At 37.2% G+C, this 25,123-nt stretch overlaps 1 protein-coding gene across 1 annotated transcript in view; it reads right to left on the reverse strand.

Moving 5' to 3' along the window:
• Nucleotides 1-4,596: 4,596 nt before the first annotated feature.
• The window catches only part of LOC116760684 (solute carrier organic anion transporter family member 1B3-like), a 58,093-nt gene continuing 37,566 nt past the window's right edge, over nucleotides 4,597-25,123 (reverse strand). Inside the window, exons 9-15 of the mRNA XM_032645945.1 lie at nucleotides 23,482-23,646; nucleotides 21,936-22,131; nucleotides 18,437-18,602; nucleotides 16,068-16,252; nucleotides 10,832-10,896; nucleotides 6,200-6,317; nucleotides 4,597-5,150 (exon numbers count right to left, since the gene is read on the reverse strand). Coding sequence (XP_032501836.1) covers nucleotides 4,955-5,150; nucleotides 6,200-6,317; nucleotides 10,832-10,896; nucleotides 16,068-16,252; nucleotides 18,437-18,602; nucleotides 21,936-22,131; nucleotides 23,482-23,646 — 1,091 coding nt within the window. The 3' untranslated portion in view covers nucleotides 4,597-4,954. The remainder of the gene's footprint in view (nucleotides 5,151-6,199; nucleotides 6,318-10,831; nucleotides 10,897-16,067; nucleotides 16,253-18,436; nucleotides 18,603-21,935; nucleotides 22,132-23,481; nucleotides 23,647-25,123) is intronic.

The raw sequence follows: 25,123 nt of genomic DNA on the forward strand, positions 1-25,123 counted from the left end.
TAGCCGGGAGGGAGTCCAGGAAAAGTCTGGACCTGCCGAAGAGGCAAGAGACTTTTTCTTCCCTCTTTGTTTCCTGGTGCGCGAGGAGAGGGGATTAAGAGCGCTGCTTAAAGGAGCTCCAGAGACGGGCGCGAGCCGCAGCTAAAAGCGCGGACTCAGGGCTTCCCTGGTGGCACAGTGGTGGAGAGTCGGCCTGCTGATGCAGGGGACACGGGTTCGTGCCCCGGTCCGGGAGGATCCCACATGCCACGGAGCAGCTGGGCCCTTGAGCCATGGCCGCTGAGCCTGCGCGTCCAGAGCCTGTGCTCGCAACGGACGGGCATGAGACGCTAAGGCTGCTGCTGCCGCCAGCAAGAAGCCTGTGTGCAAGCACAGGTCACTATCCACACCCCCTTTCCGGGGAGCCTGTGCAGCCCGCCACTGCCAGGGTCCCGGGATCCAGGGACAACTTCCTCGGGAGAACGCACGGTGCGCCTCAGGCTGTTTCAACGTCACACCGGCCTCTGCCGCCTCAGGCATCCGTACCCCGCCCTCCCACCGGCCTGAGTGAGCCAGAGCCCCCGAGTCAGCGGCTCCTTTAACCCCGTCCTGTCTGAGGGAAGAACAGACGCCCTCCGGCGACCTACACGCAGAGGCGGGGCCAAATCCAAAGCTGAGCCCCTTGGAGCTGTGAGAACAAAGAAGAGAAAGGGAAATCTCTCCCAGCAGCCTCAGGAGCAGCGGATTAAATCTCCACAATCAACTTGATGTACCCTGCGTCTGTGGAATACATGAATAGACAACGAATCATCCCAAATCAAGGAGGTGGGCTTTGGGAGCAAAGATATATATATTTTTTCCCCTTTTCCTCTGTTTGTGAGTGTGTATGTGTATGCTTCTGTGTGTGATTTTGTCAGTATAGCTTTGCCTTTACCATTTGTCCTAGGGTTCTATCCATCAGTTTTTGTTTTTGTTACTTTAAAAAAATTTTTTTCTTAATAATTATCTTTTATTTTAAGAACTTTATTTTATTTTATTTCACTTTATTTTATTTTATCTTCTTTCTTCCTTCCTTCCTTTCTCTCTCTCTCTCTCTCTTTCTTTCATATTTTCTCCCTTTTATTCTGAGCTGTGTGGATGAAAGGCTCTTGGTGCTGCAGCCAGGAGTCAGTGCTGTGCCTCTGAGGTGGGAGAGCCAACTTTAGGACACTGGTCCACAGGAGACCTCCCGGCTCCATGTAATATCAAACGGCGAAAATCTCCCAGAGATCTCCATCTTCATCCCAGCTTCACTCAACGACCAGCAAGCTACAGTGCTGGACACCCTATGCCAAACAACTAGCAGGACAGGAACACAACCCCATCCATTAGCAGAGAGGCTGCCTAAAATCATAATAAGTCCACAGACACCCCCAAAACACACTACCAGACGTGGACCTGCCCACCAGAAAGACAAGATCCAGCCTCATCCACCAGAACACAGGCACTATTCCCCTCCACCAGGAACCCTACACAACCCACTGAACAAACCTTAGCCGCTGGGGACAGGCACAAAAAACAATGGGAACTACGAACCTGCAGCCTGAGAAAAGGAGACCCCAAACACAGTACGTTAAGCAAAATGAGAAGACAGAAAAACACACAGCAGATGAAGGAGCAAGGTAAAAACCCACCAGACCTAACAAATGAAGAGGAAATAGGCAGTCTGCCTGAAAAAGAATTCAGAATAATGATAGTAAAGATGATCCAAAATCTTGGATATCGAATAGTCAAAATGCAAGAAACATTTAACAAGGACCTAGAAGAACTAAAGAGCAATCGAACAATGATGAACAACACAATAAATGAAATTAAAAATTCTCTAGAAGGGATCAATAGCAGAATAACTGAGGTAGAAGAACGGATAAGTGACCTGGAAGATAAAGTAGTGAAAATAACTACTGCAGAGCAGAATAAAGAAGAAAGAATGAAAAGAACTGAGGACAGTCTCAGAGAACTCTGGGACATTAAATACACCAACATTCGAATTATAGGGGTTTCAGAATAAGAAGGGAAAAAGAAAGGGAATGAGAAAATATTTGAAGAGATTATAGTTGAAAACTTCCCTAGTATGGGAAAGGAAATAGTTGGTCAAGTCCAGGAAGCACAGAGAGTCTCATACAGGATAAATCCAAGGAGAAACATGCCAAGACACATATTAATCAGACCACCAAAAATTAAATACAAAGACAAAATATTAAAAGCAGCAAGGGAAAAACAACAAATAACACACAGGGGAATCCCCACAAGCTTAACTGCTGATCTTTCAGCAGACACTCTGCAAGCCAGAAGGGAGTTGGCAGGACTTACTTAAAGTGATGAAGGAGAAAATCCTACAACCAAGGTTACTCTACTCAGCAAGGATCTCGTTCAGATTTGATGGAGAAATTGAAACCTTTACAGAGAAGCAAAGGATAAGAGAATTCAGCACTACCAAACCAGCTTTACAACAAATGCTAAAGGAACTTCTCTAGGCAGGAAACACAGAGAAGGGAAAGACCTGCAATAACAAAGCCAAAACAATTAAGAAACTGGGAATAGGAACATGCATATTGATAATTACCTTAAATATAAATGGATTAAATGTTCCAACCAAAAGACATATACTGGCTGAATGGATACAAAAACAAGACCCGTATATATGCTGAAGAGGGTGTGGAGGAAAGGGAACCCTCTTGCACTGTTAGTGGGAATGTAAATTGACACAGCCACTATGGAGAACAGTATGGAGGTTCCTCAAAAAACTAAAAATAGAACTACCATACGACCCAGCAATCCCACTACTGGGCATATAGCCTGTGAAAACCATAATTCAAAAAGAGTCATGTACCACAATGTTCATTGCAGCTCTATTTACAATAGCCAGGCCATGGAAGCAACCTAAGTGTCCATCAACAGATGAATGGATAAAGAAGATGTTGCAAATATATACAATGGAATATTAGTCAGCCATAAAAAGAAACGAAATTGTAGTGAGGTGGATGGACCTAGAGTCTGTCATACAGAGTGAAGTAAGTCAGAAAGAGGAAAACAAATGCTGTATGCTAACACATATATTTGGAATCTAAAAAAAAAAAAAAATGGTCCTGAAGAACGTAGGGGCAAGATGGGAATAAAGACACAGACCTACTAAAGAATGGACTTGAGGATATGGGGAGGGGGAAGGGTAAGCTGGGACAAAGTGAGAGATTGGCATGGACATATATACACTACCAAACGTAAAATAGATAGCCAGTGGGAAGCAGCCGCATAGCACAGGGAGATCAGCTCAGTGCTTTGTGACCACCTAGAGGGATGGGATAAGGAAGGTGGGAGTGAGGGAGACGCAAGAGGGAAGAGATATGGGGACATATGTATATGTATAATTGATTCCCTTTGTTATAAAACAGAAACTAACACACCATTGTAAAGCGCTCCATGAGATAGTATAGTTCTTTGTTTTTGTTTACTGTCATATTTCATTTTACCTGTCAGATTTTTGACATTCGATAATTGGTAAAGAAATAAATATTCAAGATAGTGCCTTTATTTTCTCTGCAATGTTTTAAAACACAGCTCTGTAATTTTCTATCTTTTTTTAATGATACAAGATCCCATGAGACCCATCAACCAGCTGTGGGTGATTTTTCCAAATTTCTGCTTTTGTGATTAATGAATCTTTTCTCAGGTTTACTGTTTGAGAATAGGTTAATATATATGACTTCCAGTGTAATTCTGAGATTGTAGCAAGCATTCATGTTGTGTGACTTTGGTATACTCAGGAACATCTTCTCCTGTCATGTGGCTTGTTTTTTTGTGTCTCTTTTTCAAGGGCTCTATGTGAATTTTTTTTTAAAGGAGATGTCCTGGCTGTATCACAGATGTTTTGAATCAGAATCTCATGTGGGTGTATGATTGTGGTTTCTTTTAAAAAAGTGTTTCACAGTTGAATCTGATGACCTACATTTTTTTTTTTTTTGCCATTCAGAATAAAAACTACAACTTCTAGCATTCACTATAATAAAGCTGCCATCACTAGCAAATGCAGTATTCAAATATTTGTTCTCATTCACTCTACTTCTTATCCTACTTGTGAGGGTGTGAAAGATCTCTGTGCACCAAACAGAAACACACAAAAAGCCATGCAATTGAGAGTTGATAAATGATTTGGTGCAGACTCCATTTCTGCCAGAGAGCAGACAAACAAAATGAAGACACATCTTTTAAATGGGCTTTGCTTTCTCAGGTTAATGTCAGCGTTTCTTAATCCATATCCATGGGCTTGAAAGAAACTTAACACATTCTGTAATATGTTGTCTGACAGTTGCAGCTTGGAAATTTTCTATTAGTTCTATTTCTTCAGCAGTATTTTAATGAGAGGTTGGAAGAAGATGTATCAAGTGCTGATAGTCAAATTAGAAATTAATAAGGTCTGGGAAATACATGACTTAACACATGAATGACAGATGTCACGATAGCATAAGCCCTCCATTATACTAGACTTTAGGCTTGAGTAACATAGTCCAAACTGGTTTTGGTTCTTGTTTTAAAAAGAAAGGTATTAAGCTTTTCTTCTTATTTAGACTATTAATTTCTCTCTTCCTTTTTCACCTCTACCTATCTTCTAGTCACCGGTTTTATTGCGTTACAATTACCAGAGCAAATACATTTTCTTCTATTACATATTAACCATACATTTCACTTTAAATTTGTATGGATCATATATTATAATCTTAACCACAAATGCATAGCCACACCTTAACAATGAGTACTCCCATTTTTTCCCATTTATAGTTTGTTTCATTGTCATAAATTCATAGGTGATTCATTGTTCCATCATTAGTATAGAATGTGAAAATTGTCAGTGAAGGGACCAGGAACTGCTCAAAAATAACATCCTACTCAATTAATACAATGTTAGTTGAAAACACAGCAGCAGAAGAATTTTTTTCTCCCCTTAAATATGTGTTTCACGGTCCACTGCGGCATCACTACTTAACGGTTCTAAATTCGCTTCGTTCACGGATTTTCTTTCATTTTCTGATGTCTTGATATCTTTTCCTTGATATTTTTTCTTCATAACAGAAATTAATACAACATATAAAACAAGAGCTGGGAGTTTTAAGCCTGTAGTCAAGCCAAAGAAAGTATTTCTGTGAAAAGAGAAAAAAAGCCAGTTTTTACTTGGAAAACACTTTACAGTGTTGCTCTTCAGTATGCAGAGGGCCTTTAAAAAATGATGTTTGAAATCTTACATAAAAACATTGAAGTAACAATTTCAGTGATTCTTTTGATTGGAGTATAAGAAGTTTGTGATTATTTTTAAAGGACTATTAACCCACAGAAACTAAGGATGGTTCACGATCTGCCCAAGTGCTATCCGTAAAATAAGGTATATTTGGAATGTTTAACTTTCTCAGAGACAGATTAGTTCATGTGTAATGAGAACAGATTATAAAGGAAATCAACCGACTGTGAGATAATCAGATTGAATCCATTTATATTGAACCAGGAGCCAATGTTTACCTTATAGGCTTGCTGTCTACGAAGCCCTGCCCTGTGGTCTACTGAAAATTTTTCACAAAGCCACATAAAATTACCTAGTACATACACATGGTCTAGTCCAAGGGTTCTCAGCTTTGATTGAACATAAGAATCACATAAGGAGATTTTAAAACTCCCATTCCCCAGGGCACACCCCCTGACCAATTAAATCAAAATTGAAGTAAGTATTTCAAAATAGAAGTTAGCATTTTTGGGGAATTCCCTGGTGGTCCAGTGGTTAGGACTCCATGTTTTTACTGCTAAGGGTGCGGGTTCAATCCCTGGTTGGGGAACTAAGATCCTGCAAGCTGCATGGCACAGCCAAAAAAGGAAAAAAATAAATTAATATTTTTTAAAGCTCCTCAGGTGATTATTATGAGCAGGAAAGATTGATGACCACTGACCTGGTAGGTTGGGAAGCAGTCGCCTCATAACGTTATTAACTAAATGTTGAGAAGCTTTATGCAAAAGATACTTTGAACAATTATTAGGTTTAACTGAATGGAATTAATTCTATAACTTTTAGTTGTTTACAAAGTTTATTAAATGGTAGCTATAATTCCTAATATTATTATTACACTGAAAATATCTCATTCTTTAGTAATTAACATAGTCAAAGGAAAAAATCAATTAATGAAATATATTTATGACAACTTACCCATATAATGTGGAATTGTATATCCGACAAGACCCTTGCTTCCCATAGTTGTTGACAGACCACTTCATACAAGCTCTATCAATCAGAGCCCCAAAATATATAGGAGCTGGAATTCCTCCTGCAACATAAGATGAGAAGATGTCAACCCAAGGAACATATTTCAAAGGAAAAAGTGATATTCCACTCTGATATATTTGGATTATGTAGAAATTAAAAATTTTGAAAAAAAAATTTTGGAGCACTTGTCCATTGATTTGGCCTAACTCTACTCAAGAATCAAGATTATGAGGAATCTCCAAAGCTCAAATCACATACAATAGCATAGACATCTTTTATCTACCCTCACCATGCCAACACATATAGGGAAGAAGGAAGATTATATGCCTGTACATTGTTCTTCTTATAATGCCAATTAAGCCTGGTTGGTAAAAAGGAGAATGTTGTCAGTAAAACATAGAAGTTATATTGGTTCATATGTAATTTTTCTTAGGCAAGGACAGCTAGAATAGCAGGAGTAGAGTTATAACTTCACAGGGAAAGGGAAAATCTCTCAGCTCAATTGCTGCAAAGGCAAGAGATTTTTCAACTCTATTTTTAAGTAAATTAAAAGGTGGGGGCTTCCCTAGTGGCACAGTGGTTGAGAATCTGCCTGCTAATGCAGGGGACACGGGTTCGAGCCCTGGTCTGGGAGGATCCAATATGCCACGGAGCAACTAGGCCCGTGAGCCGCAACTACTGAGCCTGCGCGTCTGGAGCCTGTGCTCCACAACAAGAGAGGCCGCGATAGTGAGAGGCCCGTACACCGCGATGAAGAGTGGCCCCCTCTTGCCACAACTAGAGAAAGCCCTCACACAGAAACGAAGACCCAACACAGCAATAATTAATTAATTAATTAATAAACTCCTACCCCCAACATCTAAAAAAAAAAATCTTAAAAAAAAAAAAAAACGGTGAATGTCAACACTAGGACTTCCTACCCAGAGAAGCACAGGCCCAGCTTCACTGAGTGCTAGGCTCCTGGTAGGCTGTGCTTTTTTTTTTTTGGCCTCAGGGCTCCACTCCCACCTTCTTGGAGTCATGAAGCATTTTTTCTCCATTGATTGTGTTCTTTTTTTTGCGGTACGCGGGCCTCTCACTGTTGTGGCCTCTCCCATTGCGGAGCACAGGCTCTGTACGTGCAGGCTCAGTGGCCATGGCTCACGGGCCCAGCCGCCCTGCGGCACACGGGATCCTCCCGGACCGGGGCACGAACCCGTGTCCCCTGCATCGGCAGGCGGACTCTCAACCACTGCGCCACCAGGGAAGCCCGATTGTATTCATTTTTAATACCTCCTGAAGCAGCCTGGGCTGTCCAAGGGCCTGTGGTGATGAATTTTGCTTCTGTTGATGTTCTGATCATAACGATACCTAGGTTTCTTCAGTGGCCTGTACCTAACCCAGTTTTTATTTGTAGTGTATGATTTTGCAGAATTTGAGGATTTTCAGGAACACACATGTTGTCTTATAGCAGAAGTGCCCATCTGCTTTTACTGCTATTTTAATAAACTCTGACATTGACTCCTAATTCTAAGCATTAGTAACTTGACCAGATTTTATAGATATGCTAATTTTCAAATTTTATATTGTTACATAAAAATGGTAGTGATTCATAGTTTACAGTTTTGCCAATTTCATTTACTTTTAATCAGTCTCAATTTTCTGAGAGTGAGAACTCTTAGAATGTCAAGGAACTGGTGTCTGAGACGAATATATCTGAGGAAAACTGTTACTGGATTAGGAATTCACAGGTTTCTACAAATCTAAGCCATTCCTTTGAAAAATGAAAACTGTGTGCCAACAATTTATTTTTCTTATATAAAAATAGCACTAGTTTGATCAAACTTAATGAATTAAATGTTTCAGGTAACAAACGTGGTCTTATATTATTGAAAATTGAAAACTTCAGATAACTTGTTTTCCAAATACCTGTTTCAGTTTAATATACCTTCCACAATTTACATTGTGTTCAGACAGTTGTTTGTGACTGGACATTTGGTCCTCAGTATGTATTTCTCCCCTAGAAGAGTTAGATTCCATTGGGCCATATACTGGACGTATCAAAATAGGATGCTCAAAATCAGAATAGCAAAATTCCTTTTTTTCTATTTTATGTCTCTAGAGGAACTTCTTCTATTCTCAATCTCATTTCAGCATATCAGAAGGAATACTAGCTCCCCAAATTCTCTTTCTATCTGCTAACTTCTATAGCTTAGATTCTAGGCGTGAGGCATCTCCATTGGATCTAGAGGAACTGCCAGGATTGGACAGAGAGCTACAAAAGACAAGGTAGAAACTTTAATGCACATAGCTAACTGAAAGAAGGCAGTCTGAAAAACTACTTACGGTATGATTCCAACTATATGATCCTCTTCCATAAAGTTTGCACTATTCCTGCCAGCTGGAAATAACTATCCTCTTTAGAACTCTTAGCACTTTGTAGCTCACTCACAGCCCTTATCATCCTACAGTACCTCCATCTTCTTCTCTCCCATACCTTTTATATTTTCTCCTTTTACCTTTGAGGATCTGTGATTTTCTCCCAAATATACTTGTTGGACACCTGCTCCATTGTAACTTGGCCATAGTTATGCTTCTTTCTTTTGCTTGCAAGAGTCCCAAGGATTGACACCCTCCCATTTCCTTTTCTTTCAGCCATCGGTGGTTGCCTCCCGGCCATGATCAGTTGCCTACCCCAGTTCCTAGAGCAGTCATGTCCTTTTCCTACTTCCCAGGAATAAGCATATAATGTTAACAGGTCTTAAAAAGCAGTAGCACAGGGGTTAGGTTAGAAGTTGTTAAGCTACCAACAGGAAACTGTATGGTATAAATGGCAAATGGCAACAAAGGGAAAAGGATAATTTTCTAAATCTTGTACTAATCACCTCATCTGAATATTTAGAAATAGGCCTTTAGCCTCTAGATTCTATAGCATTACTATTTGACAGCAACAACAAAACACAACTTCCTAGCTTTCTTTCATTCAGAGCACTCCCCATTCTAAGATGCTCAGTTCTAGAATTTTAGCTCCCATGAAACCAAGCAGAACCCTGTGGGCCCCTGCAAGTACAAAGGTCCCTCCATGTCCCCTGCCTCTTGTTTGTAGAAAAGATGAAGTCTCCCAGGCCTTCCTGAGTCACAAAAGAGCAAGCTCAAGCAGTTAATGATTAGGACAGCAGAGTCACAGAATCTTTCCAGTGTCTGATGTACATCCCTGAGTTGTGTTGCAGATACCATAACTGCCACCAAAGAGAAAAAGCTAACCGCCTAATGACCAGCCTATAGCCATGCCATAAGCTGCTCCATCTACGGCTAGCACAATTCCAAGAACTGGCTTCAGATAATGGGATTAACATTATTGCTCATGATAATCTATATTTTGTGGGCATCAAAATAATTGTAGTTTACTCTGCCTGTATATGTAGGTGGGCCTCTAAAATTATCAGCAAAAAGATACTACAGATCCATGTCGACATCTTCCAGTTTAAGACTACAGTGCCCTATGTCGGCATGAAATTATAGAAGATGGACTTTCATCCCTAATCCCATGGAATGGAATGATGTCTGACCAGCAGCTCTTTTGCTCCTTTTCTGTTTGTCTATTTCTGTTCCCCTTAAACCTTAATTATAAAAAACAGATCACTAGGTAACATTTAATCTAACTCCTGACTTGTGCTCTACTTAATGCACACCATGCCTTGCCTAACCTGTGGATTCTTTTCCTAGATTAAAAGGAGTAGGAATGAAGAATTAAGTAATTAAAAAATGATTGACTCTTTATCCCTAGTGCCCTCTTAGCAAACTTGCAAGCAGACCACACGGGCAAGATAGCATCCAAAGAAAGATCAGGAGTAGTCAGCAGGTCTGCATGAAGTGAAAAAATGAGGAATCTGACCTCCTGCCTTAATAATTAACTGAGACTATTTCCCCTTTTTCCCTTTAAAAACTATCATGGCTGAGCAGAATCTTCAGAGATGGTTTTGGGATGAGTCTGCCTTCTCCCTAGATTGCTGGCTTTTCTGATTAAAGCAACTTTCCTTTCTACCAACACTTGCCTCTCAAATATTGGCTTTTGAACAGGGAACAGCCAGACCTGAGTTCAGTAACATCCATTCCCTTCTGCATTTTAAATTTCTATTAAAGGTTATCTGCCCCAGCCTTAGAGAACTAGTCTGAGGGACTGTGAAAGTCCTCATCTGTTGTTTTGCACAATCTCCCAGGTCTCCTGAGCTGTTTTGGGCATTACCCCCCTCAGCATAGAAGGAAGGTCCTGCACTCTGCGTATGGGAAGAAATATTCCTAAGTCTTAAATTCTTGGAGACCACTGATCTTTGTTTTAGAAAGGATATAATACAACTATGATGATGCCTTGTTCTTACAGATTGATTCTAAATAGAACTGACAATGAAATTCTCTTTTAGGTCATTTAGTTCTCCTTTATCTCATTATTTTTCATTTACCACAAACATTAAAATGATATTTTACTTATACCTTTTTAAAGAAACTTTCTGATAATTGGAAATCAGTTACATTCAGTCTTTGATCTTTGACATGAAAATTTATACCTGGAATTTACCATCTACATATTTATCATACCTAGTGTTCGAATAGTTAGTGAATGGAAACCCATGGCAAGTGATTTCAGTTCAGGTTCAACATTTCTGAAATAAGATAAAGGCAAAGCAGCATTAAGCATCTCTAAAATACCAGATTGAGCTAAATATTAAAGCATTTCTCAGTGTTGTTCTTCATGATCTAATGAAAATCCTCAAGTGAAGAGCAGATATTATTTAAAGTTATATTTTCAGTTGTTTTAGAAGGCAAACCTCTGAATGATATTAACAGTTCTTATTTCTTTACTTATTCAATGTGGTACAATTTCAAGACAGTTTTACAAACATTTCCACATTTGATCCTTAGGAAATCCTGAGATAGTGGTTGGAATAGACTTTATGATATCTATGAAGACAGGGATTTCGTGTGATCTATTCCATTGACACCTGCCATATGAGAGAGCAAATACTTTTATGTAGGTCTTGGTCTGAGCAGAACTCTTTTTACTACTTCATTTCTATCATTGCTGTTAACAGAAAAGTTGACTAATATGATTCATAAACTACATAATATAACCAGGAAGGTCAAAAAAGATACCTGTATTCTACTGTCTAGTGTATTTAAATGTCATTTTAAAGGTAGAAAATACACTTGTATCCTCTCAAAATTTAACTCACTTTTGCATTTAGAAAGTTATTTCCACAATTCCATATTTCTATGTTCAATGAGCTGATGATACAACCAACTCTGTAATAACCTAATACATATCAAGCAAAATAAATTATCTGACTGTAGTGGCAAGATGGGGAGGGTGACTGAGGCTCAGAAGTTCTGTTTTTACTGAAATATTGAATTAACTGATACAAAGGTTTATTTTTTTCTTGAATGACTGTATGTGTTCAGAGATAAGTAAATTTAGTCATTCAACAAACATTTGCCATGTGCCTCCTAGGAGACTCTATGCTAGTCTTTGTTATTGATATAAAGAGATAAATCATGTTTATAGTAACTAAATGCCTTAGATAAGTCATTCAGCCTCTCTTAGCCTCAGTTTCCTTATCTGCTAAGTAGTCTTATCTTGTGTGTTGTGAGGATACAATGTAATAAGCTAGCCCTCTAAACCTCAATTTTCTTTACACAAAATTCCCCTTTAAGCCTGTAGGAGAGCTACCCTTGAGTGAGATTCTCAAAAGTATTCAAGAAAGCTTATAAAAGTAAACAGGATAAAAAATTAAACACAGCATAATAAAAATAAAACACAGCAGAGTTATGTATTAAGAAAGAAAATGAATGGAAAGGGTTTTTCCTCTGCTTTTGCAAAAGGCAGGGACACTTCCACTAGCCGAGCTGAGGACACAAAACACTATCCTTGAGGGCAGTGAAGCCATGCCAGTAAGTAGATGAGGTCATGTTATTCAAAGAGGTGAGTTCTTCCCTGAGGAAATTGTCATGAGGGAATCAGCCATGACAGTTAACTAGTCCAGTTAGCTGTCTCTCTCAAATATCAGATTTCTTAAAAGAGCTTTTGGGAAGAGAGAGAATGCAGTTTGTTCCTGGTTGAATTCTCTGTGACAAGTGCCTGAAGTGTCACTTTGCATTGCAGTTGATTTTTTAAAGGGTGTATTTTGGCTTACAAGCTGGATGCAATAAAGGCAAAATTGAGATGTTTGTTATCAACTTGTATTTTTACCCAGGGAGAGGGCTAGTGTGTAGGAGAATTGAGTGGACTTGGGGATAGTGATAATATCTTCCTGAAAGGGAACTTGAAATCTTAGACAACTCAGTGGAAATGATAGACTTATGTGATATAATGACACCCAACACACATACACACATATACAGTGACAATCACACACACTCCTACATTCACATGGATGCACACTTACAGACCCTCATGCTTATACTTACATGCACACTCTCCACACACACACACATTTCTATCATGTAAAGTATTGGTCACTGCAGCATGAGTCCTACCTCAATCTGACAGTGATCAGCTCTGTATTTTGATCAACATTTCTCAGGATGGATTCTCCACAAAAAGCACCTCCTATCGTAGCCTTCTGTTTCCCCTGATTCTGTTCTTGCCTCCCAAAGACATATTTTCCACCCAACAGCCAGAGTGATCTTCTCATTGGATAAGATAGTTGTATAATTCTACTGCTCAGATCTCTCTGCTGGCTTCTTAATGCAATGAGAGTAAACTCCAGAGTCTTTACTGTGATCTATAGGGTCTGTTATCTGCACCACGCCTGCTCTCTCATTGTACTTCTTACCTCTTTCTTCTTCGTACAGTCCTCCTGGTCTTGTACATGTCAAGTATGTTCCACCTCAGGATTTTTACCTCCACTGCTACCTTCCCTGGATTGCTCTTCACCTGTTCATATCTGCATGATTTGTACCCTCAATCTTTATTCAGGTCGCATCAAATGACTTTCAATGGAAGGTATCTGAATTAGTACTGCTTCTCCACCCCCTCTTCTTTCTTTGCTTTTCTTTTTTCCTTTCTTTTTTCCTCATCAGGTTATTCTCATCTATGGTCTCCCCTTTCCCACACTGGGGGAACATCAAGTCAGGCTGTGGTGACAGTGGAATGGGGATCCTAAAGCAGACCCTGCCATTGCAATTTGCAGAGACAGAGGGTAATTAAAACCCTAGTTAGTGAAGATGAAGTGCGCCTCCTTCCTCACCAGAATTTAGTGATGGAGGGCTCTGCCAAGGGCCTGAGCAACGTACTATAGACTTGGCTGTTAGGCTTCTTAATGTTTAATTTTTTTGGATGCATGGTGATTAGCTAATTGCATTTTACTGGAGATGCAGGCCGTTGACCTAGTGAGGCTGGAGGTTCAGATGCTCATGGAATGTTGTGGTCTAGTTTGGTGATCCATCTCTTTCAATGGCTCAGACAGGTGATTGAGTAAAAGCCCCAGAAATGCACTTGGTAGACTAACCACACTTTGTAGAGGTGAAGTAGGTTGTTTATCATGCATATCCAGATCATAGCTTTAGCCTCAATTGTTCTGTAATATGTGGATTTCTTCACAACTTAACTATTCTTGCAGAGAGGGTGGCTTTTACTAAGAGGAAAGGGGCTCTTATGATGAGTCGTCTTCTATAACTCCTGTCCAATTTTTAAAGATTCACAGAGTTGGTTGAGCTTTCAAACTCTTGGGAGGGAACAGTCTGAAACTAACATTTCTTTAAAACAGTGTTGTAAAAAAATGCTTTTGAAATTATTTTGAAAAAAGTTTTTCAAATTAATTATTCTTGCAGAAAAGTTGCAAGAATAGTACAAGAATTCCTTCCTCATTCCTGTCATCTGTATTTCCAAGCATTAAAATTTTATTACCTTTTCTATATTTTTACTCTGATTTTTTCTTCCTAATGCTTAACACTTCTTTTTTTTGTGTATTTACATGCTTATTTGTTTATTGCTTCTTCTCCTACACCCATCCACTCTCCCATCCCTCACCCCAATGAAAGCTAATGAAAGGAGAGCCCTTATCACTTTTGTTCACAGTTCCATCCGTGGCCCCTAGAACCGTGCCTAACATATATACTGAATGTGTAAATATCAACACTCCTGCTTAGTCTAGTTTTAATAATAGCCTTATGATGTAAGCATTGGGGAATCATTAATAGACTGAAGTTTATATTTTTATTCCACAGTCTGCCTCACAAAAGTTCTCTTTCAATAAAATTGAAGGTTGGTGAGAAATCAATAAATGTTTTTGATAAATGGTAATGTTGATCTTATCACTTTCTTATTAAGATAAAATTATCATCAGTGTTGTAACAGTTTTCTCTAAAATTCTCGTTCTCCTCATGAAAAATTTTAAATTAAGAAGCCAAGACTTGTTGAGATGCAAGCTAATTTGGAGTTTTGAGACAACTTCCTGTAATTTAATGAATCTGTAATTTGGCAAATATGGAAAGCTTCTCCTTTTGAGTAGACAGTATTTTATGGTAAGGTAGAGCTTTATCTGTGGAATAAATTAGTATAAATAATTTGACAAGATTTAAGGGTCATTGTGGAATTTAAACAACTGTAGTCTCAGTTTATAGCTTTATACTCATTTTAAAAAACGTTAATATATTTGTTTTCTTTCCCTTCTAAGTCATGCTGTTGGCTGACTGTGAACCTGTTGCTAACTACTTATGTCTTAAAAGTATAACTAGAGGTTAACCCAGATCACCATATTTACACATATATATTTTAATACCTACATGCAAGTCTTTACATGCTTTCACTTTTAGGTGATTGAATGATTAACTTCACCAACAGGCCTTGTATTACCTACTCCCTTCCTAACCCTGCAGTCTTACCTTGTGCCATCTGTCTCACGCAGTATGTTCCAACCAACTGGCTTCTGTTCACTCCTCAAACACATCAGTTCTTTCCTGCCTTGAAGCATTGGCATATAGCCCCTCTCCCTGTAAAGTTCTTCACTTGCTAACTTTAACATACCCTCTAGACCTTTAGATTGTGTCACTGTTTTTGAGAAGTATTTTCTGAGTCCTCTTCCTCACAGCTCCTCACCTCAATCCTAAATTTGTTTTTCCTTTTTATTCCCTTTAATAGCACTCTTTTTTCTTAGTAGTACTAACGACAGTTTGTAATTATGTGTTTATTTTTAAGCTTACTTGCCTTACATAAGTCTTTCCTGTTATACTCTAAACTGTATGAGAACAGGTACTTTATCTGTTTTTTTCACCATGGAGTATTCTTCACCAAGTGTGGTCTAAATATTTGTCTAATCAGTGAAGAAAAGAACGAATATTGCTCATGTATTTTTCTTTTCTCTACGAGGGTATTTGAGAGACTAGGTCAAAAGCCATTCTTTTAACTAGGATTAAGAACTTTGGAATATCATAGACTGTTTATATTATGTGATCTGGTTCCCCAATTTTTTTTTTTCAATGGAATCAATAGGTGATTCACTCTGACAGGCCCAACAGGGTATAAGGCGTCTCAAAATGAGAAGTTCTTTTATAATCACAATGGGGATTCTTTCACATTGAGGCAGTTGTCGATCAGTCTCTGTCTTAAAATTCTCATTAAGAGGAGAAAGTACGGAATCTAGATTTTGTAGTGGCAAAGGTCAAGGCAAAATTATTATTAATTATGGCAGTGAAATATCACAGTAATCCTAAGAAAATGCACTCTTTAAATGTAACAAAATATGAATTGGGGTTCCAAATATATTATGGAAAAATATGCATATTATTAGGTGTGTTTATAGTCTATGTAAAAATGCTTTTAAAAAGTAATACTCACTTAAAAACCAGCATGATATTTGAGGTGCTTCCCAATGCAGAAGAAAAAAAGATAAATATTTGCACTACTATATAAACATAAAATTTTCTTGTACATTGATCATTTTTGGGGCATTCACCCAACTTCATTGAGTTATTTCTGCTCTGGAAACCATTTACTTCCACACAACTACAGTTATGAAACATCTGAAAAATAGTTTTTGAAATATGACAGAATATATTTACAAAATATGACTGGGCTATAAATATATTCTATTATATTTAAAGACATCTCACTCATCTAAGCTAAAATATTTACAGTTTTTAAAGAAAACATTCTAACAATACAGTTGTTTAAGAATTGAAAGGCAAAATAGTTTCCTGGATTCCTTTATAGACAAGAAAATGTAACTTACTATTAACTTTTCATACATCCCTAAATTAAAAATTTGGAAAGAATAGAAAAAAAGTAATGTCTGAAACTCTGTAAATTATTTTCTCATCAATATAAAATGTTTAAATATTTCTCTACCACTCACTTTTATTTTCTATAGCACACCTACTTACTCTCTTTAACAATCTCTACAGAGTGTGAGTGACACTCCCTGGGTAGGATTGCCTAGGGAATCCAGAAAATATAGTAGTTTTGGAGGGGTCAAACCTGGGTCGAGAACCACCCATTCGAATGGGGCAAAGTCCAGGGCAAAAGGGACCAGGCACGGATGCTAGAATTCCACTTTGGCCAGCAAATACAACATCTGGTTGCATAATGACAGATTATAGGATAGATGATGCCATTACCAGAGAGGTTCAACACAACAGAATACCCTAAAGGTTAGAACACAGCTGGATAAAATTTAGGAACAAATGATTTTAGAAATTTAATTTGGCAGGCAGTTTATGTAGCTAGATGGCTTTAATAAATTCTTTTGTGAGTCTAGGCTAAACTAAGGTTTAAGGGAAATTTGAACCCATTAATGCTAAAGACCAATTACTGAAGGAGGAACTGGGGAAGAATTTGAATTCATACTTATCTGATGACCAAGCTTTACTTTTTTTTTACTAAGAATTGTATGGAGAAATTCTTTATGTAGCAAGCCTATCAGCCAATAAAACAAAACTTAAGTACAAAGGGCATTATTTTGAGTGATTAAGAAGGGATGACTTATTACTAAGAATTTGGTAAAAGAACTCCGCAGTGGTCCCTAAATGGTAAAGTATTAAGAAGATGATGTCTCCATAGTAGACAGAGCTCTCTTTAGGATTCTAACATCATGTCTCTTCCAGCCCTTCACGCATGGACAAGGTGGGACCATAGATTAAACGGGGCACTCTCAATGAAAGGCACTATAGCCATGCATATGAGATATGGGTTTTTAAGTATAGTCTTTGGGCCATTTTTGTGCAAATTTATGACTCAGCTTCAAAGAATCTAGGTTCTTCAAAAAGTTCTCAGTGACCTTCATTAATGCAGTTAGTAGGACTATGGGCAAGAAAATGATGGTAAAGTTTGAAAATCAAAGACAGGAGGATGCGGTAGAGAGCAATGATCATAGCTGATAATATTGCTAATATTGGTGATAGGAAAAGGGCCCAGGAAATGGATCCCCAACTTTGTGAGTTATTCAGTGGATTGGAAGTAGAATCGAGAACACCATATCTGATGCCCAGCTATTGGAAGTACTTGGGGGATTGGGGAGAACTCATAATTTGCATGGAAGGGGATATTTTGAGTGAAGAAGAGAGTGGCACTTCTATGGGAGATGTTAGCAATAGGTAAGCAGAATATTAAGTTATCCTGTGTAGGAAAAGTGCCAACCTTGAAAAAAATCAAAATTGGAAGCCAAAAATTGGACAGTCAAGTGAGCATGAAGCCTTGATTAATTTCTTGGAAAGTCAAAAGGGTATTGAGCCTCAAGGTAAACTCTCCAGAATCTATATGCAAGATTGCATATAGATGGATGTCCTGAAAAGGCACCTAGATTGACAAGGGGTTGGCTCAGGATTTTCCCCTAGCATCTGAAGGGTAAAGTACGTCCAACCTAATGGAAATCATATCCTTTAGTCAAATGAGGTGCTTCCTAGAAATCATAAATGTTTTTAAATTTCAAAATGTCATAGTCTTATAAACGCAAGAAGAAAAGGTGGGAGTAATCTCATGAGAATTCAAGCAACAGAAAAACCTGTTTGTGTCTCAAGCAGGATTTTCCGTGAGGCTTTGTTTACACATCACAGCCATCACAATGACAGGCAATAATGGGAATCTTTTTCTATCTTTTTACTGGTGACCTTAGTTGTAGAAACATTTGGTAAGTAATTATCAAAGTTTAAGTAAGTTAAATCAAATCTGCAGTTTTGATTAAGGAGAAGAAAGTAAAAAATAATACTCACAACAGACTTTTTACTGCCACTTGAAGATTTGCATCCTGCCAAACAAGGTGATATGTAAGTTATTCCATTGTCTCCACAGAGTGGTTCCCATTGACTTTGATCACAATTGCAGTCATAGTTGCAATAAGAAAGTGGTACATTTATATGAGATGCCACTGGATTATTTCTGGAAATATATGATAGACATATATCAGAAAGAGAGAAAAGAAGAAGAAAGGAGAAGAGGAAGGAGAAGAGGAAGGAGAAGAGGAAGGAGAAGGAGAAGGAGAAGAAGAAGCAGGAGGAGGAGGGGAGAGGAAGGAAGGAGGAGGACAAAAAGAGAAGGGGAGGGAAAGGAAAAGAAGGAGGAGAGACGAAAAGGAGATGAGAAATAAGGGAAAGGGTTGTCTTTAAATTAAATAGAGATATTTTGCTTGTCCAAAATGGCAAAGTTTATTTTTAGTGCTTAGTAACTTTTTCACCCTTTATCTTTACCCAGACATGATTTATGATGTAGAAAAAGTAAAACATAAAAAAGAAACCAAAGAGGATAGGTAAGACATAGACAAGAGGTCTTTGTGATTCTGTCAAAAAATTCCTCAAAAATCACTTCAGTTTTCTGAGAATTGGTTTCTGTTCAGTAGGGTAATGGCGTTAGACTAAGGTTCTTCCCAGCTCACTGTAAAGTCTCATGAATCTGTGAATGTTAATTAACTAGTTTGAATTTTTAAATCTATATTTTAACTACACAAGGAAAGGATTCAACGTGGTCAAAGCAGAATCCTTAAGGATCAATTTTTAAAAATCAAGAATAATAGAATCAGGCTTCCCTGGTGGCGCAGTGGTTGAGAGTCCGCCTGCCGATGCAGGGGACACGGGTTCGTGCCCCGGTCTGGGAAGATCCCACATGCCGTGGAGCGGTTGGGTCCGTGAGCCATGGCCGTTGAGCCTGCACGTCCGGAGCCTGTGCTCCGCAACGGGAGAGGCCACAGCAGTGAGAGGCCCGCGTACCGCAAAAAAAAAAAAAAAAAAAAGAATAATAGAATCAGTTGAGAAAGACTAGAAAAACTTCATATGATTTTTTTAATGAAACCATAACAAAGTTTATAATGATTTACTGCGAAACATCGTTGTATTTATAAAATATAATCTTACAATATGGCTAAAATTATTAAATGGATTATTCATATAATTAATTTTCTGCTTATAGATTTTTAAAAATTATTTTGTTTTTTGGTAAAAATCTTGATAAATTATCTTTGAATGAGAAAGTAATTTTCATGAAGAAGAAGGTAGATTCAGAAATTCTGTAATCAATGATTTTACTGAAAGCGTCTAATACCTAATCCTGCTTGGGAACACACGATGGACAGGGAGTGATTTATCATAATGATTAATGACTCAGTCCGGACATTGCAATCAGACAGTCCTGTGTTCACATTAGGTCTGCCACTTCACAGCAATGTGACTACTCTTTCTAAAATTAGATTTGCCATTTATAAGTCATAAATCCTCATAGAATTTTTTTTGGAAAAAAGTTAATTTAGCTGTTCTCAAACTTTCTGTTCCCAGCAGCCTGTCGATTCTTGAAAAGTATTGAGGACCCCAAGTGTTTTTTGTTCAAGTGGGTTCTACTTATTGATATACATTACTAGAGATTAATAATAAGAAAAATTTAGTACATGAGAATGTGCAAGCACACATATCCTTAGCCAACAGACTGATATTATCATCATCTTGTAGCCTTAGAAAATATCTCTGTACAAGCACAGTGAAGTCTGTTCAATACTCTGTAATAACCTAAATGGGAAAAGAATTGGAAAAAGAATAAATACATGTATAACGAAATCACTTTGCTGTACACCTGAAACTAACATGACATTGTTACTCAACTATGCTCCAATATAAAATAAAAATGAAAAAAAATATCACTATAGACTCATTAGAAAATGAGAATGAAAAAGAAAAATACTATCTTGGTATTAATATAAAAATAGTTTAGAATTTGTTGACCATCTGCAAAAGTCTCAGGGACCCCTGTAGATTCTCAGACCACATTCTGAGAAACTCTACAGTAATTCATACTCTAAAAACTTACCCCAGTGACTAACATTTCATAAATGCTAAATATATTGATTCTGTTAATAGCCATCACTTAGACTATGAGTTCCATGAGGGCACTGAGGTATCCTATAAATTTTTTGACCTTTAAGGAGGCACTCAGTGAAATTTTATTGAATGAAAAAAGCCCATAGAACTCTAGCTGCCTTCTTTTGAATAGATAGCACAGTTACTGTGCTTGTTTCAGGGAACTGGCTTTAGGTTGAAGCCTGTATGCTTGTGCTGTGAAGTAGCATCGTTCTGGAGTCACTGTATGACTTCAAACAAGCCACAGTTTCTCCGGGTCTCAACTAACAAAGGAAGAGGATATAAGAGGGTCAGGCTGCATAATCTCCAGGATTCTCTTCCCTCTAAAGTTCAATGTTCTAGGTACTCTGTATTTTGATATACCAGAGTGAGTGGTGGTCAATAGGAATATTTAACAACAAACAGGATTAGGAGGGAATAGGGAGATAATTCAAGATTAAGTTGGCAAGCCTCCAAGAATAGGATGATGTTTAGGTAAGCAAATGTGGGAAGATTCGACAGGTTCAAATTGACACCTCATAAGACCCAGAGTTTCAAAGCCCAAAGCCAACAATAAGCAGTGCTAAGGAGCCTGGTTACTAAACTGTGATCGAAGGATCTTTGCTTGTTGCTTGAACGTGAACATTCCTAAACTTAAATTGTTGGCTATATTCAGGAGATGATGAGAAAATCTGCACAGGAATCTTGCCCTTGATTTGGGGTAGAGACTGTAGTACTAGGTATACTGCACAATGCGTGATAATAATGAAAAGTAAAAGCTTTCTAGGTCTAATATGCCATTATGTATAGAGTATTTATCAATTCTACTGCTAATGAAGACAATACCAGGAGAAACAGAATTAGCTTGCAAAAAAGGAGAATTGAGTGCAGTGTACTGGTTTTCTTATAAAGATAATTGTTAAACATCAAAATTAACTGCAGGTAAAGATTGTTCAGTCACTTTTGGAAAATGTCATTTACATTTCTCTCATGTTTCACCCAAGATCATAGTGGTTAGGATTAAGAGTTTTGGAGTCAAAACCTTCAAATCTGAGTCAGAATCTTAACATTGTTAGATATGTAATCTGTGTATCTTTCTAAGCCTTGCTTTCCTTATCTATAAAATGGGGATAAAAGCACCCATCACTCATTGTAAGCACCCCATAAATAATAACTATTACTATTACAAACTATATGGCTTTTCTTTAAGGAAGGAAAAAAAAAGAACTTTTTGAGATCTTAAGAAATGAACGTTTTAAGAATTTGTAAATTGAAATTTCTCTGAGTTGAAAGTTTACTAAAATTGCCATCTGCCTTGTTTGCCTTACTTTCTTTTACATTAGATGGTTTATATATTGTGCTATTGGTATATTGATATATATATTATACAAACCCATCATAAGTCAAGGTTAGTCCAGCAACTGATTTGTTTTCACAGATTAGCGCAAAATTTAATAGGTGAAATAGGAAGGACAACATATGGCTACAAAAGGAAAATTTTGCAATTCCAACCAAGGTAAATTTGAATTTTTTAATGATATATCCTCCTGTAAACACTCCAGATGCAAAAGTTGGTATGGTTATGAATCCTAGAAGTAAGAGAAAAAATGTAATTATATAAATATGGTTATTCTGAATGTCTTTACACATGAAACACTGTATATCAACCAAAATCATCCTATCTTATTACTTCTTAAATAGAAGGCTGGCAGTCCAGGATGGAGGTAGAGGGTCAGTGCACCATGTGGGGGAGATAAAAATAATTTCTTCCTGCCAATGCTGAAGGTTTAGTTTCCTCAGTAGCAAAAGTCAGTGACTAAGAATATCTGTATGTCTGAACATATGGTTTTTATAAGGTGCTTTTTGTCCCCTCCCGGAAAACAACAACAAAATATCATCTTCCTGACACTGAGATTTTTATCCTACCATCTAAAATCCTTTGCATTTCCTTAAAATGAAGAGTTCCCATCCTTAAAAACGTACTACAAATCTGCCCAGTAGTTTAGAATTGAACACTTAAATTAATATCTCTTCTTTATTCATCTAAACACACACATACCCTAAGATGATAAACAGGTCTATATGTGATGTTAAAAATAGTTGATTCCTCTTATAACTTTTCCATTTCATTGTCTTCCAAGATTGATTAAAGATGAAGATCCCTCTAACAAAAAATTTAGGCTGAGAACTTTATTAGGAGTTAAATTTACAGTTTTAACTTTTATCTTAAGTTCAATAAGCACATCCTACAGAATTATATTTTTCTTGTTTACTTATGACCTATTCATATATCACTTGTAAATTCAGCTTAACTTATCAAATATTGGGTTTCTACAATGTGCTGGGCCATGTACTGGGTATTCTACTGCTCTTAAGAATCTTATATTATACAGGGGGTAGAGAAGGAATAATATGAGAAAACCTTCCTTCATAAAGAAGTCTCCTTGTGTCATTGGAAACAGATACTGCAGCAAAAAACCTCTCTAAAATATGAGATTTGTATTGAATTATATAGATACCAGTGATGTGTTTAAATTGATTTTTCTCCTGGAAACATCAATGTCCTAGTTTTTGTAAGTATCTGGGTCCTGATTCAAAGTCCATGAAGGATAGAAGTATAATAATTACATTACAAAAGGATTTGCCTCAGAAGCTCAGCACTAGATTATAAGATCCAGTTATGCAGATATCATATCTACATGTTCCATTCACATGTCACTTTTCCTTCAGGAATTCATCTCCTCAAAAATAACATGAGCTGTAACTTCAAATGCAGAACAATGATGATATCACAAGACCCATCGATTTGATAAAATTTGAAAAAAATAAATGAAAATTATATTTAATAAAATGTGAAATTGCCTTCACAACAAAATGTCACTTGGAGCTCAGTGACTCAGTAGCATAGCATTTATCAAGCAACCATAAACAGGTCTTACCAAACAAAATGCTAGTCTCAGATGCTGACTGGCCATACTGCTGTTCTACATATTTGAAGACATAAGTAATAATTCCAATATGGCTGCTGGCTTGTAGCAGTGTCAAAACTAATGTTATAACATACAGGGGATTGGTAAGGATGTTTTTCAAGGACTGGAAAAAACCTATAAAAACATAAAAAGAAAGAAAATATTATAATGCAGCTTACATATATATATTAATATCTTAATCTTGTAAATATAATTTATATAAGATTTCAAATTCCATAAATATATAGCACAGAAAGTCAGAATACCCTGCAATCCTACTAACAGTTTTTTAAAAAAATTCTTTCAGTTTTTTCCATATGTGCCTTAATATTTATTTAATTAGTTCATTTTACTCCAAAATGGGACCAAACATACATGCTGTTTTAGTCAGTGCTTTGTTCGCCTCGTATTTGATTATTCTTAGCATTCTGCCATACAACTGTATACATCATTAGTTCATTTATTCATTCATTTAGCAAACGTTTGGTTTTTAATTGGGTACTAGGCAATATGCTAGGCACTCAAGAAACAAAAGTGAATGAAATGCCATGTCTCTTTTTTATTAGCACTTAATAATATAATCATTATATTAATAATATAATTATTAACTGGAAATTTATCTTAAAGATAGTAGAATCCAAAGCTCACAGAAATAAGAAGACTAAGGTTCAAAAATCGTAAAGGTCAATTTAGTACCAGGATTCAGATCTCTTGTTTCCTGGTATATAGCTTTTCTACCATAAAATACTGCCTCAGTAAATCTGGCAGTATTATCCATCAGCTTTCTTAAAGACATATTGTGTCTCAAGTGACATTATGACAACAGTAGGGCAAAAAACCCATGCCTACAAACAGGTGTGTAACAAATCCATAACTTCCGTACCTAGCAAGAATTATGTAATTTGGGTCTATGATCACCAGGTTAACCAGCTGTAATGGGAGTTAAAAGTGGAAGAAACCACTTAGAAAAACAGTGGGAAGTATCAGAGTCTAGCAAGACAGAACCAGATATGGTTACTGAGTTTTGGATGGTGTGGACTTTGAAAGATCTTGTGCTGTAGATCTCTAAAGGTTTCCACTAGATATGGTTAGAACCAAACCTTCTATCCAATGGTAACTAAGAAATAGTTTCATCTGCTTATAATAACAAGAAAAAAGATTAGGGCAAAGGGCATAGAAGGAGAAAAAAGAAGATGTAAGGAAATGTATAGCAGGAATAAATAACATTTTAAATTGTTAGGTCAAAATGCTAAACTTCTCTCCATGGGACTCTCCAATCAGGAAGGACAATTGACTTGTGAGGCATTCTAAGTGAGTTGTGATGTTTGATCAAAAGAAATGGGGTATATGGGCTCACCAAATCATTGAATTTTTGAGGTGAGTGAGAACGTGGATGTCATCTGAACTTCTACACAATCATGATCCACTATATATCCTCAATAATCGCATCAATAAACAACCCATTAAGCTATCTCAGAAAGAAATTGCTCATTTTTGGACAATTCTCCTTGTTCACAATTTTTTTTTGTAATGAACTGATATCTTTATTTCTTTCTAACCAACTAGTCTTGTTTCTACTCAAATTAGATATATTATTTTCTGACTAAATGTT

This window comes from Phocoena sinus, chromosome 10 (assembly GCF_008692025.1).
Source record: "Phocoena sinus isolate mPhoSin1 chromosome 10, mPhoSin1.pri, whole genome shotgun sequence".
Taxonomy (NCBI): Eukaryota; Metazoa; Chordata; class Mammalia; order Artiodactyla; family Phocoenidae; genus Phocoena; species Phocoena sinus.